General features: G+C 43.8%; 5 protein-coding genes across 5 annotated transcripts; 3 read left to right on the top strand and 2 right to left on the bottom strand.

The window, feature by feature from the left end:
* Positions 1-1,019: 1,019 nt before the first annotated feature.
* Positions 1,020-2,038, bottom strand: LAJ45_08430 (uncharacterized protein; the record flags this gene model as incomplete). Its single annotated transcript, XM_046117980.1, has 8 exons — positions 1,020-1,102; positions 1,160-1,204; positions 1,264-1,304; positions 1,358-1,375; positions 1,443-1,561; positions 1,634-1,723; positions 1,843-1,877; positions 2,023-2,038. The coding sequence occupies 8 exons, from the start codon at positions 2,036-2,038 to the stop codon at positions 1,020-1,022; spliced, it is 447 nt and encodes a 148-aa protein (XP_045968906.1).
* Positions 2,039-6,587: 4,549 nt separating this feature from the next.
* LAJ45_08429 (uncharacterized protein) lies at positions 6,588-7,166 on the bottom strand (the record flags this gene model as incomplete). Its single annotated transcript, XM_046117979.1, has 2 exons — positions 6,588-7,028; positions 7,113-7,166. 2 exons carry the CDS (start codon positions 7,164-7,166, stop codon positions 6,588-6,590), a joined length of 495 nt encoding a protein of 164 aa, XP_045968905.1.
* A 1,591-nt stretch (positions 7,167-8,757) lies between these two features.
* LAJ45_08428 (uncharacterized protein) lies at positions 8,758-10,051 on the top strand (the record flags this gene model as incomplete). Its single annotated transcript, XM_046117978.1, has 4 exons — positions 8,758-9,544; positions 9,722-9,914; positions 9,972-9,979; positions 10,038-10,051. 4 exons carry the CDS (start codon positions 8,758-8,760, stop codon positions 10,049-10,051), a joined length of 1,002 nt encoding a protein of 333 aa, XP_045968904.1.
* A 741-nt stretch (positions 10,052-10,792) lies between these two features.
* Positions 10,793-11,398, top strand: LAJ45_08427 (uncharacterized protein; the record flags this gene model as incomplete). Its single annotated transcript, XM_046117977.1, has 2 exons — positions 10,793-10,829; positions 10,911-11,398. The coding sequence occupies 2 exons, from the start codon at positions 10,793-10,795 to the stop codon at positions 11,396-11,398; spliced, it is 525 nt and encodes a 174-aa protein (XP_045968903.1).
* A 2,420-nt stretch (positions 11,399-13,818) lies between these two features.
* LAJ45_08426 (uncharacterized protein) lies at positions 13,819-14,574 on the top strand (the record flags this gene model as incomplete). Its single annotated transcript, XM_046117976.1, has 3 exons — positions 13,819-14,251; positions 14,340-14,381; positions 14,438-14,574. The coding sequence occupies 3 exons, from the start codon at positions 13,819-13,821 to the stop codon at positions 14,572-14,574; spliced, it is 612 nt and encodes a 203-aa protein (XP_045968902.1).
* Between the last annotated feature and the right edge of the window lie 335 nt (positions 14,575-14,909).

The following is a 14,909-nucleotide window of genomic DNA, read 5'->3' as shown; positions in this document are numbered from 1 at the left end:
GTTTATTTCCAGTCCAATCTAAGATACATAGCTGGTCTGACCAAACACCACACGCCAAAACACCTGATTTTTCGACCAGATGGACACATGTACTTTGTATCCAGCTAAGCATGGCCCATGGTCTCGTGCCCAGACCCGTGTTTAACCTTTTTGTATCTCCACAAGCGCGACAAGTCTGGGAACGAGACCACAACATGGCCCAATATCTTGGACAGACTTAAAACACCTCATGATTCAAGGTGCCCGCACGTTCCATAAATTTGAACCTCTGACTGACTCTTAGCAAAAGCTTAGCTTTTGGCCAAGCCCCGTACCAGACACGAGTGTGCCACGGCCTCGGGACCCCTTGATCTAAGTCAGTCAGAGGTTTTGGACCTTACAAGATCAGTAAAACACTCCAGAGATGATCTTACCTAGCTGTCACTTTTCTACGCGAGGTTGTCTTTGGGGGAGGGGGGGGGGTTCGCACTTACTCTACGATGGGCATGCGGTCGACGTCGTCACTGTCGAGGCACTTGACCCGGGCTGGTCCGGGCTACAGTCGGTTTACCACGGGAGAAGAGCGGGTAAGACAAGCTGCGGTCCCCGTCTCATAACTGTTGTCACTTGAGACAGTCTTGTTAAGAGCGAGAAGACAATTCCTGTGCTGATGGAAGCAAAGCCCAGGAATATTCTTTTGCAGCATGCGCAGTATGTGAGTAACCACCATGTACTGAGCGCGCGCCAAGATCCAGCCCCCCACTGAGTAAATAATTTCGAAGGAGAGAATTTGTTTGAATGTTTAGTCGGATTTAGTATCTTGCATCATTTTTTGTGATGCATACGGCAACAGCCGGTGTGTGGTACCATGATGAATGATTTGCAATTTTGTGTAAATTTTTAATTTAGCTTTTTTGTAAATATGTATCCCCAGAAACCAAATTAGCAGACATGAGAGAAAAAAACGATGAATGGGAATACGAAAAAGACAAAACGTAGAAAGAAAGGCACAATAATTAAGAAACCCTCCCAAGAGACTCCTAGGACGCTAATTCGGCGATACTCATTACTTTTCTTGGAGATGGTGACTGATCCGGCGACTCTTGTAATTGTGAATCATTCGCTAAAGAATGAATATTAGCCTCAAGTTCAAGGTTCATTATTGAGCGGGATGATATACTATGAGGAGGCGCTGCCATTATCTTTTGAGGTGATTTTGGTGTATCTGCAGAATAAGATTAGTTGATTGCTATGCCGACCTTAAGTGACTGTAGCCAAACTTACATGTTTGTTTGCCTTTCCCTGCCCAGTTAAGATTCCCGCGACTAGCCGCGAGCCAGTAATCATATATCCACTTAGAAAAAACCCAGTGATCCACAAAGTCGCTGGGGTGCAACTGCATAGACAGTGTAGGGTCACTTCTAATATCCGCAATCATCGCGTCAATCAGCGTAGCCCCGCACCTGATCCTAAACTCTGTCCATCTTCTATCTCGACTTTCCCCCTTATCAAGCGGGTCACAGGTCTTGACAGCCGCAGTCCATTCCTGATGGAATCGGGATGAAGGATTATTAAAAACTATCTATCTAGAGGTAAGATTCTAATTCTGATAAAGGGAGAGAGGGTCGACATTTGATAACAAATAAGTACTTACTTTGGCCAAATCAGCAACATCAGCGCCGACACAAGTTTCAATGTATTTAGCGGTGATTTTACTCGCTGCTATTTTACTACCACGCTCGCCCTTTGGCCACTCGTAAATCAGACGATCAGACATTTTCATGATAGAGCCCGGGAATACCGGGATACTTAACATCGAGTTCATGGTCGAGGAGGCAGTACTTATATCTAAGAATGCAATACCGCATTATATAAGCTGATCTCCTGCGAGTGTAGACCTTAAAATAGCCGTCCAATCAGTGTCTTTTAAAGGATTCTAAAACGGACTACATGTAAACAATGAACTAGCAGTATTTCGAATATTTACATGTAACAAATCTAGCGTCCAGCCTAAGGTCTGTTGAATAGTATACGTATACATACCGGCGCAGCTTCTCATGATTAGGCTTCTCCATCCGCAGTGGCTGGCTGTGGGATTTTATTCTGCTTAGATAAGATTGAGGAACCGGACTTATTGCCTTTGTAAAGGTGGATTCGAATGATTCACGATGTGGTGTGAAATCCATCCATCGCACATTAATATTGTGCCCAGATCCGAAGCCGTCTTATGCTAGACCTTCCCTACAAGGAACATATATCCGACCTTAGTTCTTTCGAGCAATCCATTCCTAGCACCGAACTGGTCTGCGACTAGGTTGATCTTCAGCTATCTCCAGATTTTGTGAAGAACTTTAAACAGGTATGTGCTCTCCTTATCCTTTTAATTTAACACATAGACCTCGATGTGGACGTATGGATAAATTAAAACGTTCCGGAGTTACTCTAGCGATGTCAATCCTTGCAGACTATCATCTACATGTATGTAGACTAAGTGACAGTGCCAGTGGCGTCCTCAGCTGTTGTCGCTTAGGCCTTGCCTTGAAGGATCAGACCAAAAGAAATAACTGATCACTTGCATTGTGATTCGCACAGGATACAGCATGTGCTGCTGGTTGAGTTGAGAGTGCTGAGTTGGCTGAGAACTAAATAGAGTAATGTACCTACATACATGTACTCATGTAGGTACTCTAGGGTACCTGCTCAGAGTCCTAGAATAGAGTGGTATTTACATGTAGCGTACCAGCTACATGTACATGTAGCTGATAACACCCATTTTGCTTACAGTACCTACTTTTTAAATACCTCAAATTAACATGAGCATGGCCAATAATCACCCAGGACCTAATATTTGCACTGCGTAAACCTGAGAAATTTGATGTATCACACTGCAAGCTGCAAGGGTTAGGTATCCTTATGCAGTCACGTCCCGATCAATCCCCCTCGATTGCGTGCTACTCTATTGCGCTTAGACAAATAAACAAAGTTGGATACCGCAGAATCTCAGGAATAACGAATCGAACTGGGCTGGAATACCACTTACCCATTGGTCAAGACGACCAAAAATTACTCTTTAGGTCTGTCGGATTGAGGCTCAACAAGCATTTGACCAATCCGAAGCACAATATTCCAGTCCAGTTCGATTCGTTATTCCTGAGATTTTGCGGTATGTACTAATTAACGTTACGGGAAAGGTCTATAAATAAAGATATCAATACCTACTAATATCATGGCAGTCCCTTTTATCACCGTGCGAGCCTTATTGTATCTTCCCCAAACGGGCAATCATAATTGTTTCTCTAAATCGGTAAACGTGCTTGTTCCCGCATTGATGATTGGGCCTCTGAAATTCGGTGAGTATACCGGGCGGTATTTCTTGAATCGCTCGGCCATTCATGGTTAATCACTCGCGCGATCGCATCAGTCGGCGCTGTGTTGTTTTCAATTAATACTAGAGCCTCAAAATTGATCGCCGCCTGGCGTGGAACCCGCGTGGGCTTGGCGGTGTAGGCAGACATCTTTCCCCGCTTTCCTGGATAATCCTTGTAGAGTACGCCTTCATTTAGTCAATCTCATGGCCAGATGATAGTGCACACGCAGATAGCCCCTTTGGGTATTGGCCACACACTAGTGGCATGTATTTCGTGCTGTCCGTGATGATCTGCGTACACATCCCGCTGTTATTCGCATCCTCAGCATCTTACCTACCCTCAGACCACAAGATGTCCCCTGCTGAACATCACGAGGTGCGCCTAGACTCTCGAGTCAGCTGCAGTAAAGTAGCTAGTAAAGTAGATACTTCACATGTAATCAAGGCCGCAAATGTCAACCTTAGATGGTCCATGAAGAAAACCGCGACCGAACATGCAGGGTGAATACCTACCTCTTGTTATCGGGCCAGTGAGTTATGTTCTCAATACTCTAGTCCGCGATCAAAGCCGTCGGAGATAAAGCTACTAGCATAGAGTATGTTCGTCCAGTCCGGAGTCAAGTGAAGCTACATGATGTGTGTATGTAGTATGTTGTTGACACGTTAATGTTTTGAGGCAAACTTGAAAGCTTTGGTCTAATTGGTTGGCCAACGTGCAACACCATGGCACTAGTCGAGTAATACCTCGTGGGCACATACCTACACAATTAATTAAGCCCAATCTAGAATATCTGAAGCCTCACGTGCACATTCCCCGAGATGATTTACCGCTTATAATCGGTCTGAAGTCGCTGATAGCGTGGACATTGTAGACTAAGGATCTCCGTATGCGGTTGTTCCCGCTGCGCGTGTGATTGAACTCGAGATCTCTGACAATTATTACAAGTTTTTTGTCGTCGTGGATATGAAGTTAGGATCGATACATTGTTTCATCGGATCAATATTAGAGTTGCGCCTCTATGACTAGAGGAGCGCCGCTAATTGCAACTCGACATGATATCGAATTATCTAAATAGGCCGCTGGGCCGCGGTTAGCACTAGGAAGGGAAACCCAAGTAGACCTATCAGCCGTATTCTTCACTACTTGCCTAAACATATCTGATCAATTCTATGATACATAACATGTAATTGGCTCTTATTATTCGATCTCCACAGCCAACCCACATGAGCTAGAGCTGAATCATGCAACATCAATTATCCAGGCAGCCGCATGAGCTAGTTTCATTACGTTCTTGGATCTCTGCAAAGGCCGACTCGTACGCTCGTGCTCATGATTTGCGTAGGCTGTCTGCACATCGTCCAACATGGACATGACATACTCCAGGTAGCACACTCCTATTTGATACCTTTAACATTTTAGGGCGAACATATTAGGTCTGGACCGTTTGAGCTCACTTGTTTCCTTTATGAAGAATATTTAAGTGAATATATATATGATAGAACCGGTTGCTAAGTAAGTTATGATCAGACATAAGATCAACAGGATATATCCGGGTTTCAAATCCTAGTTTCGTTAGCTAATCTGCTTATATTCTTTTCTTAACCAAAGGTCGTTCGACTGAGCTTAAACGCTCTATTGTGGAGTCATTTTAGCGACAGTTTTAACTTTATTGGCCGAGAGTTGCAGGGCCCTAGTAGAGGATCGATGGCGTCTTTCTCATCGAATTTAATTACGCAATCCCGTCGATAGCCCTCCGCACATGTCTGTGGTACATTGCCCTCGGAACTTGGCTCATGGCTTTCAGCCTTACGTCTCGTACACCCTGATGGGTACAGGTATGTACCATGTATGTATGAAACCAAGGCTTGAGTGGCAAAGGGGTTTTTTATTATTAGCAAAGCCAAAAACGTACGTATATTATCTGGCTTTGCATTTTTCGCTTCGAAATTAACGCTTGAGACGCTTGAGACGCTTGAGACGCTTTTTCTCTAATTATTAGGCCATTTGCGCAAACAGAGCTGGCTCCAAATTCTACTTGTATAATTGGTTGATGGGAGGGTCGACGCCAATCCGCAAAGGGCCTAATATTTCATTGCACCTACCCATTTGAACAAATAACTGCGTGGGGTATATAATATACATGCATAAGGAAACAGCTGCACAGTGTTTCTGATTAGATTCGAAACTTATTAATTGATTGGTGGTTTAGGTAAACCTCTAGACTTAGCGGGGCCTCTAGGAACAGCCTCGACTAGGCCGACCCCCAGGGTTGTCTCCACAAAATATCGTATGATAGATTCAAAAACTGCGATCTAGTGAAGAGATGTATGATTTTCTATTAGAGTTTAGAAGCCACGCAATGTAATCAAGAGCCAATCACAAACGGGCTGGGCACGAGACAGGGGGTTTAGGTCTCCAACGACACCTCTCACGGTTTCGTTGATATGGTCCCTTCCCGGCCTTATAGCGTTCAGCCACCGTGACACATCATCAGCCCAGTGACATATGTGTTTATATATTCCAATAAGTTCCATATCCAATATTCCTCCGCGATTGATATCGATCACTCAGAGTCATAGGATATCACTCGCACATACCAGATCTAGTGCTACACTGATTGAATGGTTTATCGATCGATTCATTAATGTGGTGCTATATTTCTGGGGTCTCCGCGTTGAAAAGGTTATCCTTTATTTCTTCGTCGGCGAAGGCAGCTGTATGACGCTTAGCGGAGCATATATATAAATGTACATGTACTTAGCTTCATCCACGTACACGTACACCTCAAATATACATACATACATCGTGTACTACCCGCCTCGCTTCGTCGCCTACTAATATTCACGAAATTAATGGCAACTTAGATTTCCAATAAAACGTACTTCCATGTTAAATGAATGACGGACGTCCGTGGCGATATCGACGGGGACTGATATGAATATGAGAGAGCCGGAAATCTTAGGAGGTAGGAAACATACTGAGCATAGGTGAGTTGGCAAATTGAGCTCATAAAGGCGGTAACCTCGCAATGAATATTTCATCAAACGAACCGGAAGGCTAATGCTGTCTGGCGAAGCAAATATTTGACGATAGCTGAGAAAAATAGATATCTAAAGATATCTGATGAGTTGCAAATATGACGAAATTGAGTTAACGCGAGTAACAGATATATGCTGGTATCCGACGTAATAAACGATACTCTACGAAACCTCAGGAGAAACGAAGCAAGAATAAAAAGCCTTAAACCATCATCTTCAATACCTTTGACCAAACCTTTCCCTTCGAAGGACTATCCTTCGGGATGATAACCTCCGAGACCACCCTTCTCTCATCCTTCTCCACCAGCCCGATAGGCGCCGAAATTATACTCTTAGAAATCACCTTCTTCCTCGCCTTCACCTCTTCCTGCTTTTCCTTCCAGACTGGATCCATATCTCCCGGTCTCATACCCCTAGCTACATCATGAAAGTACGGGCCCCTATCCATGCGGCCCTCGCCATCACGGGTATTGTTGGTTGCATAGGTGACTATGTCACTCCCTGGCGTAGAGCTCTCAAAGTGCCTGGTCTGAAGATTGAATCCTGGGTATGTCGAACCAGCGAAACCATCGGCGAGGTAGTTAAAGTTTTTTCTGTAAGGGTACTGGGGGTAGTTGCCGAGAGTCTCCGAAGAAGGAAAGGGCTGTGATATTCCCCGGATAAGGTGAGCCGGGGTTGAGAACTCTAGGTCGTGGGATGCAGCAAAGGAAGCCATAAAGAGACCTACGGGTGAGCTAGTAGACGATCTTCTGATTTCGGGGGATCCACGGTCGGCATTCATGGATGATGTAACTGTAGGTGTGTTCTGATCAGGGGACCTGATGATTGACTGGGCAGTAATCGAGATTAGATGAGGAGGTTTGGTCCTTGGTCGAGCAGACGCAGTCTCAATTTTTGCTAACTCAAGAGCTTGTGCAGTCCCGAGGTACGTACCATGATTCGTCGGGGTTGTATCCGCAAACGGTCCAACGATTCCAAACGGCATTGCTGTGGTTTGTGTAGCGGGAAGTCTGCTTTTTGTGCCACCAATATTAACAGTTGACTGATATTCCCCGCGGGCTTCTGGGCAGACTTATTGGAGTTCATGGGGCGGGGGGTCGTCTTTAACTCTTTGTAAATGGAACTTTCTTTGCCAGATACAGGGCTCCCCAGGTCCATTTCCGCCCCAAGCTTTGAGAGTTCAAGCTTCGGCCTCAGCTTCTTTTGATAGGCAACACTGTCAGCTTCCGATTCTTTGGTAACTCTTTCAGTTACTCTCTTCTCAGCGCGGGCACGTCTCGGAGGGTACCGCTCCGCCTTTTGCATTGAGGTGATTCTTTTTATTTCAGGCGGGACGTCATTTTCATCATAAAGGGAATATAGAGAACTGCACGACACTTGTCGGTAGCGTGCTAATGACTCTTTCTCGGAATCATCTATACACGCAGACTTCTTATGGTATGCCTGGCCTGGCATGATAACTATCGATTGTAGTGATGTTTGGCGATGTTGATTGCACTGGTGATAGAGGTGCGCATGCGGTAATTAGAGATTTTTTATTGGTATATGGTATGCTGGAAGAGATAGATGATCAATTAGATCGATTTGAGAAGTCATGATGGTTTTGTTCAACCTGAGATATATGCAATCGAGTATTCTTGATCAATTGAAACTGTCTACTAACAACGCTTGTTTGTTTCGGAAGAACCCCGTACTGATGAAACTTGAAATATTTGACTGAATAGGATCTGATATGTAGCGGAACGGCAACACTCGTGACCTTGAAAGATGGAGACGATACAACGAGAGAACGCTGGAAGATGAAAGGAGGGGACTAGCAGGGTAGACTGAGATATTATCTGCTCTTACGCAATTTTAGCCTCTACGAATTTAATTTTACACTAACATCCCGTTTCTAGTGTCCACTTTACTTGAGCCGCCTTGTCTTGATAAACTGACCAACCTCACCTGGCCGCTTCTGATTTTTGGGAATCCTTTGACTTTGAGCTAGGTAGCTTTTAGAAATACTTGATCTTACGCTAGAATATATGGTGAGTATCATTTTGAGAGATGAATAGAAAGCATCCCCTGTAATTTAGATCAACAAGGCGGGGCACTTAACACTTGATATCTATTGAACTTGCCCATTTTATCCCTGTTCAAAATATAGTCAACTACACTCAAGTTATCTATTCATGTTGGAATGTACTAGCTCCACATATAGTTTCCCTAAATTCTCAAACTATACTAGTACTTCAGTGTCAGCCATAACTACGATAAGTCAGTAGAAACCTCAAACTTCTTTACAACCTCGCCTCAACATCAAGATCCATCATAAATCATCAGAAACAAATCCTTTCTTTAGAATAAATCATACTTTACTCATATTCGAGATGATTGATAGGGCTCAAACTCCGAGCTATTCTACCCCGCCGTCAACTCCTGAGCCAACCAGCATTATAGATTCCTACTCAGTCGGCAGGAACAGACTCCGGTCTCAAACTACAAAGGGTATTAAAGCTGTTGTACAACACAACAACACTACAGCCTATTATCAGCCTTCTTACGGTCGAAATAGACCGCAAAGAACTATCCCCCCTCCGGGGTATATTACTGTCTGTTTGGAACCCAATGCCCACCATGTTAACGCAACCCCAAATCCATCGGAAAACCGAAAAGTTAGAAAGGCTCAAACTCAAACGCAAAGCACTGTCACTACGGCCTATTATCAGCCTTCTTACGGCCGTAATAGGCCGGAAAGAATAATTCCTCCACCGGTGTATACCGATACCGCTGGCCCGACGTCCACCAGACAGCTACAAAAGCCAAAACTTGCTATATCAAATGCTTCAAACACCTTCATTGCTGGCGCCGATATGAGGCCACAAGTTAGAAATGCATATTATCAGCCCTCATACGGCCGCAATAGGCCAGAGAGAACTGTAATGCCGCTCACACAGGGGAACAACACTGGTAACATCGGTCTATTTTCCAATACGCTTCGTACAGGGACGCGACCGCCATCCAGAGATGGCCCGTTGTCCGTACATAGTTCATCATCCAAAGATTTGTTGTCACCAGTTGGGTTCGGCCCATCACCATATTCAACAGATGGTCCAATGCATTCAAAGGACATCACACCACCACCAGGAGATGAGGAATCTCTAGAAAGTCAAATTGGTATGTCTCTCCCAGTCCTTCAGCGGGAGTGGACTTCGTTTCCACTTTCAAGAGAAGCCGATACAAAACGCCGGAGAGAAATCAGAGAGGCTCGCAAAATGGAAAATATCAGACGAGAGCAATTATTAGCGGAGAATTTGGAACCGACAGCTAATACCGCGACCCATGTGACTCCAGCTCCAACTTCATCTTTGATTCCCATCTCAGCCCAAGAATCGGTTACCGCACTGAGCCCAACTCCAATGTGGGCTCTAAATCAGATGCCAACTCGAGGCCGAGCTCAGGCCCTAGCTCCTGGCCTGGCTATAACTGCAGATCCGCCAACAAAGCTGCGTGCATATAAACGTGCTTTGGCTGGAGTTGTGGGCAGGTTTGAATCAAAAAATACTACAGAAAATTGATTGGCGAATCGAAATATTATGTCCAGATCCAGTGGTGGGTTGATTAATCGTGGTGTTCAGGCATTGGGGCGAAAGCTACTGATTCTGGTTAGTTGTTAAGTGCTAAGCTGTTATGTTTGGATTTAGCGGTGTATTATGGGTGTAGGGATTGGTTCATGAAGTGTGGTGAGAACAGTATTGATATGTGGCTGTTGCGGTAATTGGTGGAGAGTTATGACACATGATTTATAGATTACATATAGATATCCTCAAGCAGGTGCACAGAGTATTAATAAACAGATTTTCCATATTCTTAAATCACGACCGGGAGACTGTGGTTTATTAAGTTTCGAATTGTGCACCTTGAAGTGACTACGTCGAGCGTCCTAGTTGCATTCGAATTTCAGCTACCTATTGCGTATATTGATGGAAGAAAAGGGCTTTATTTTTCCAGAGCTTGGAACTGGTGGTACGTGGGCGCAAATTCTTAAAGTCCTATATATCATACAGCTATTAAACCATTCGAATTCAAGGCTTTTACACCCCCGGGCTCCAATTCCAGGAGCCGTGGCCTGGTGGTAATATGGAAGGTTTTTCGTGGTTAAACGAACCTGGTATGGATGCGAGACTAGGTTCCCGTGATTCAGCCACACGGTCGAATTCTCAGTATAACTCTGGTTTTTTTCCACCCTCCAGCCATAAACCAACGATTATATGCTGAACGAAAGATATTGCACCAGTCTGGGCAGAGTGGGACGATAAGAAGAATGCCTATATGGTCGACAAAGGGCAGAGCTCATATAAAACCTCAGACGGTACTAAAAAGAATTTACTCAGTACAACGTCGACTTATAGGCCTGGTATGACTATGGCTGGAGATGACAGGGAGGCAGCTGAAAAGACAGGTTCGTTTGTTTAAAATATATCTCATGTGTGCCATTAATCTCATGATTAACTGCTGACATGGTATTATGACTTCACATTAGAGTCAAAGACTGAGGTACCTTATAACTGCTTAATGTTTAAAGATGCCGGAGATCTCCAGCCAGCGTTTCCTAAAAATACAGGCACTGTTATCTCCGAGCTAGAAATAGAGGAACAGATCGTCAATCTAAAGCTAATGGTGTTATTTCCTCTGCGTCCGGAATACAAACCCGGGCTTGGTGACAATCTTCCCCCCTTGCCGGTTTCTCCGATAGAGCCCTTGCCAAGAGCTACAGTCGGCCGGAGGGAGCCCGCCGAAGATGAGGAGAGAAACATGATTGAAGCAAACACTATGAATAAGTATATATACTTGTCAAGGGCTTATGTATTTGAATATCAGAAGATATTTCCGCTAATGCATCAGAAAAACCTGGAGGACCTTGGTGAAAACTATGGCTGGATGGATTGTATGGAGCTGTATAGATATGCAGTAAAGAAGCGTGTGGCAAATATACCGGGGTTTATACCGGGATTAATGAGCCCCGAGTAGATGGGTAGTACATACAGACATCGTAGTGATATCTGTGGCTGTGGAAATTGGGATCAAGTTTGAGCTTCTTGGCCATGGCCGGCGCGGCTCAAGTACTGATTGATAATTGTACGGCTTCTCTTTTATAGTGACGGATAGAAGAGACCTTTTTCTTAAAAAAATTGGAGCTTAAATTGTAATTTAGTTTATCAGAGAAATTAATTAAGATTCTCCACACGTGCACGCGTTAACTTAGGCTCGGGACGTTAATTTAAGACGAATACCTCATGGGCTGGAATTAAACGGGTTGATATTTATTGGGTATATACACTCTAATAACACTCAAAGGGTCATCCGCTCGGGATCAGAGGAGGGATACATCATTAAAATTGCAATTAAAAGTATATTCGCTTCAGCTGATCAACCAACCCACACTATCAAAGAGATGATGATATTAATGAATTAAACAAAAAACAAAAAAAACAAAAGAGATGATGATTCTTGAGATACATGATCGAGTGATACCATATGATCTGCATATAAGAGAAACATTTAATTCTCTGCAGCTAGATCAACTATAGCTACATGTATGTATGCAATCATGAGTATAACTCCTTCCGTTCAAGCATATTTTACAATATACAGGCGAGGGATGTGATCTTAGAGGCTACACTAGTTGAAGAGCATCATACGTAATATGTGATGTCTACTATAGGGCTGGCGTGCGACGACTTGGGGATTAGATGACGTACAGCCAAAAACGTTCATACCTTCAGAGACCGGTGTAAACCCATGAGTCGAGGCTCATATAGATAGGCATACTTATATTTGCCCAAACCTTATTTTTAAGATTTTTATAAATACATCTAGGGCACAAAATTTCAAAACCCCTTACTCCACTGCACTAACTACGTGTTGATATGTACCTAAAACCCTGATTAGAGCAGCGTTAGCAAGATTAATTGGCCTTGATTGGTTTGTGGCTCTTTCTTATCACCCAGTATCGTCCAATTAAAGCTTAATCCACGCGCAAGAAAGAAAAAAGACTTTCAAAAAAAGACTTTCCAAGCGTGCGTGAAGTCGATCATTTCAAATATTGTAGGTGCCTGTGGCCAGCCGGGACGATTTTAAGATCTTAAAGGTCCAGGGGTCACATCAAAAAAGTCGAGCGGAAGTCCTGGCTCTAGAAATTAACTACACGTATGTATGTACATACTTACTTATGCACATTTATGTACGCTTATATATGAAGTACTCTACCTCTGTACTTCTGTATGTATTGTACATAGTTAAATAATTCATCCAACCAACTTAATCGATCAGTTTGTGTGGCAACTTGATCTTCAGCCCTCTAATCGGTGCCATACAGATATAAGATTATTATAGAACCAGGGGTCTAAAAACAGGGTTTGATTGGCGGGTTAGGCCAATAGGACTTTTCCCAGATTTCTACCTCTCATTGTATCAAGTGCATCTAGCTCCATGTAGTAGTAAATTATGTATGTGTGTAGGTACAGCGACCGGAATGATCTATGGAAAAACAGGGGGGTGGAATTGTATGGCGAAATATCTGTGCACCATATAACTGTTTTTTCCATAGATCATTCCTATCGCTGTACATGCGTGATGCATGATAATTGAATTTGGGGCCGGCTCATTATGGCCGCTTACGTGTAGTTAAGCACGTAGATACACGGACTCTCGAATATGGAGAACACAGCTGCAGAGAAAACAGTCAAATGTATAACCAGACGTGTACGTATATACTGGTGTAGAGGATATGTGTACAGTACTTATAACGCCTGTATTGTGGCCTTCGCTGTATCTACTATCTAGAAATACATGTATGTGAAATTTAAAAGTGGAGCTCATGAGCCGCATTAATTATGAGGCGGACGGTGATTTGGCCATTGGAGAACCGAAAACTCTGGTAGCAAAGTTAGTAAGTTCGCTTATGCAAGGCAGTCCCACCTGCTGAGCGCATGCGCGCAGAGACCCCTAATTCCATAATACTCGCCAATTACAGTAGCTCTTTAAATCATCCCACAACCCAAAGTTACACTGCGTTTGAACAGTCTGTCAAAATGCGCAGTCGGCAGGCTATATGTGAGATTACAGGATCACGAAATAGAATAACTCCGTTTCTTACCACCCTGATCCAGTCCAGAAGGCGATATCGATGATATCTATCAATATATACCGCAAACCCTGTAACCTTCTTTTTCACCCGCATCATTGGAACTCTGCTAGGAAATGCGAAGAGTCTGTACTTTCGGCCCCCTTGCGCACCGATCAAAAAGCTCTACCCAGGTACACACCCCAAAGGTAAGTAAAGCACCTAAAGCCCTAAATTAGCATCGGGGAACATAGGATGAGCTCTAATATTCTAACAGTAGAAGACTATTATTCATATATATCGTACAAAGCAATATTTGGCCGCAATGGTTCTTGATCTTTCAAACCTCTCCACCAACATAATTTCGGGTTTAGGCCCCCTGCTCGCCCTTTTTGGCGAACAAGTGGCCAAACAATTCATGTCTGAGTCCACAGGATTTTCCGACAACATCTTATTTGCCATGGCCCCTATCGGAATTATAACAGCATCTGTCGGCGCAATTCGGATTGGAGGACCGAACTGGATGAAGGCAGTCATCGGTCGTGCGAGAGAGAATAGGGCGATTGCCGAGATCGAATTAATGAGTAGCACGAGTCATGAGGTATGCGAGTTGTGGAACGGCCAGCAAATCGTCAGGATCATGGGGGCCCCGCCGATACGAGAACTCATATGTATTACACATAATGGGGGAATAGAAAAGTTATATACCCTTAAAGAGGCGAGGACTGAGGGGGATAATGCTGTGTTAAGGAAAAAAAGTGAGTTTTAAGATTGGGATATATATACATACAAGTACCTATATTCACCCACATATGTGCATATGCTAATTATATAACAAAAAATTAGCGGGCGACAAATTTCAACGTCTCAATGGAAGGATCGGTCATTGTGAGAACCTTTATAGATACTGTTAATGCGTGGCATCACTAACCCCCACTGTTTAGCCATATCCTCATTTCTGTTACTACTAGTTGGGCACCACGAGAAGGCCGCCCTTGCTAACCTCGAAGACGGACGGAAGCCTATTTCCCCACTCAATTCTCGCAATAAACGATTGACGAAGCCCCAAATATATCACTAAATGTTAATGCTCATGTCTCCCGCTGGGAGCTCTGATTTTTTGCTCTCGTAGCAACGGTATTTCAAGCATCGGTTTTAATTTACGCCCATTTCGCAGCCAATAATCAATCATTACGACTGGTCTTTGGAAGACTCGGAGAATATGATGAGAGTTCATGGGCTGTACATCTTATAATGATCGGTACCGTTGGAGTAGTGATAGGTATGCTCATCTGTGCATTTATCATTGAGCATTCCACCAAGGAAGAACAATATCATGCTTGTAAACCCGGAGATCGTGTTCATGTTATGTGGCTACAAAGGTCAGCTGCCATCTCCGATCAAGCCTTTGACTCT

Source organism: Morchella importuna (assembly GCF_003444635.1).
Source record: "Morchella importuna strain M04M26 chromosome Unknown Morimp01GS029, whole genome shotgun sequence".
In the NCBI taxonomy this organism is placed as follows: Eukaryota; Fungi; Ascomycota; class Pezizomycetes; order Pezizales; family Morchellaceae; genus Morchella; species Morchella importuna.
The sequence above is the reverse complement of the archived record's forward strand: the minus strand, read 5'-3'. Positions and strand labels throughout refer to the sequence as shown.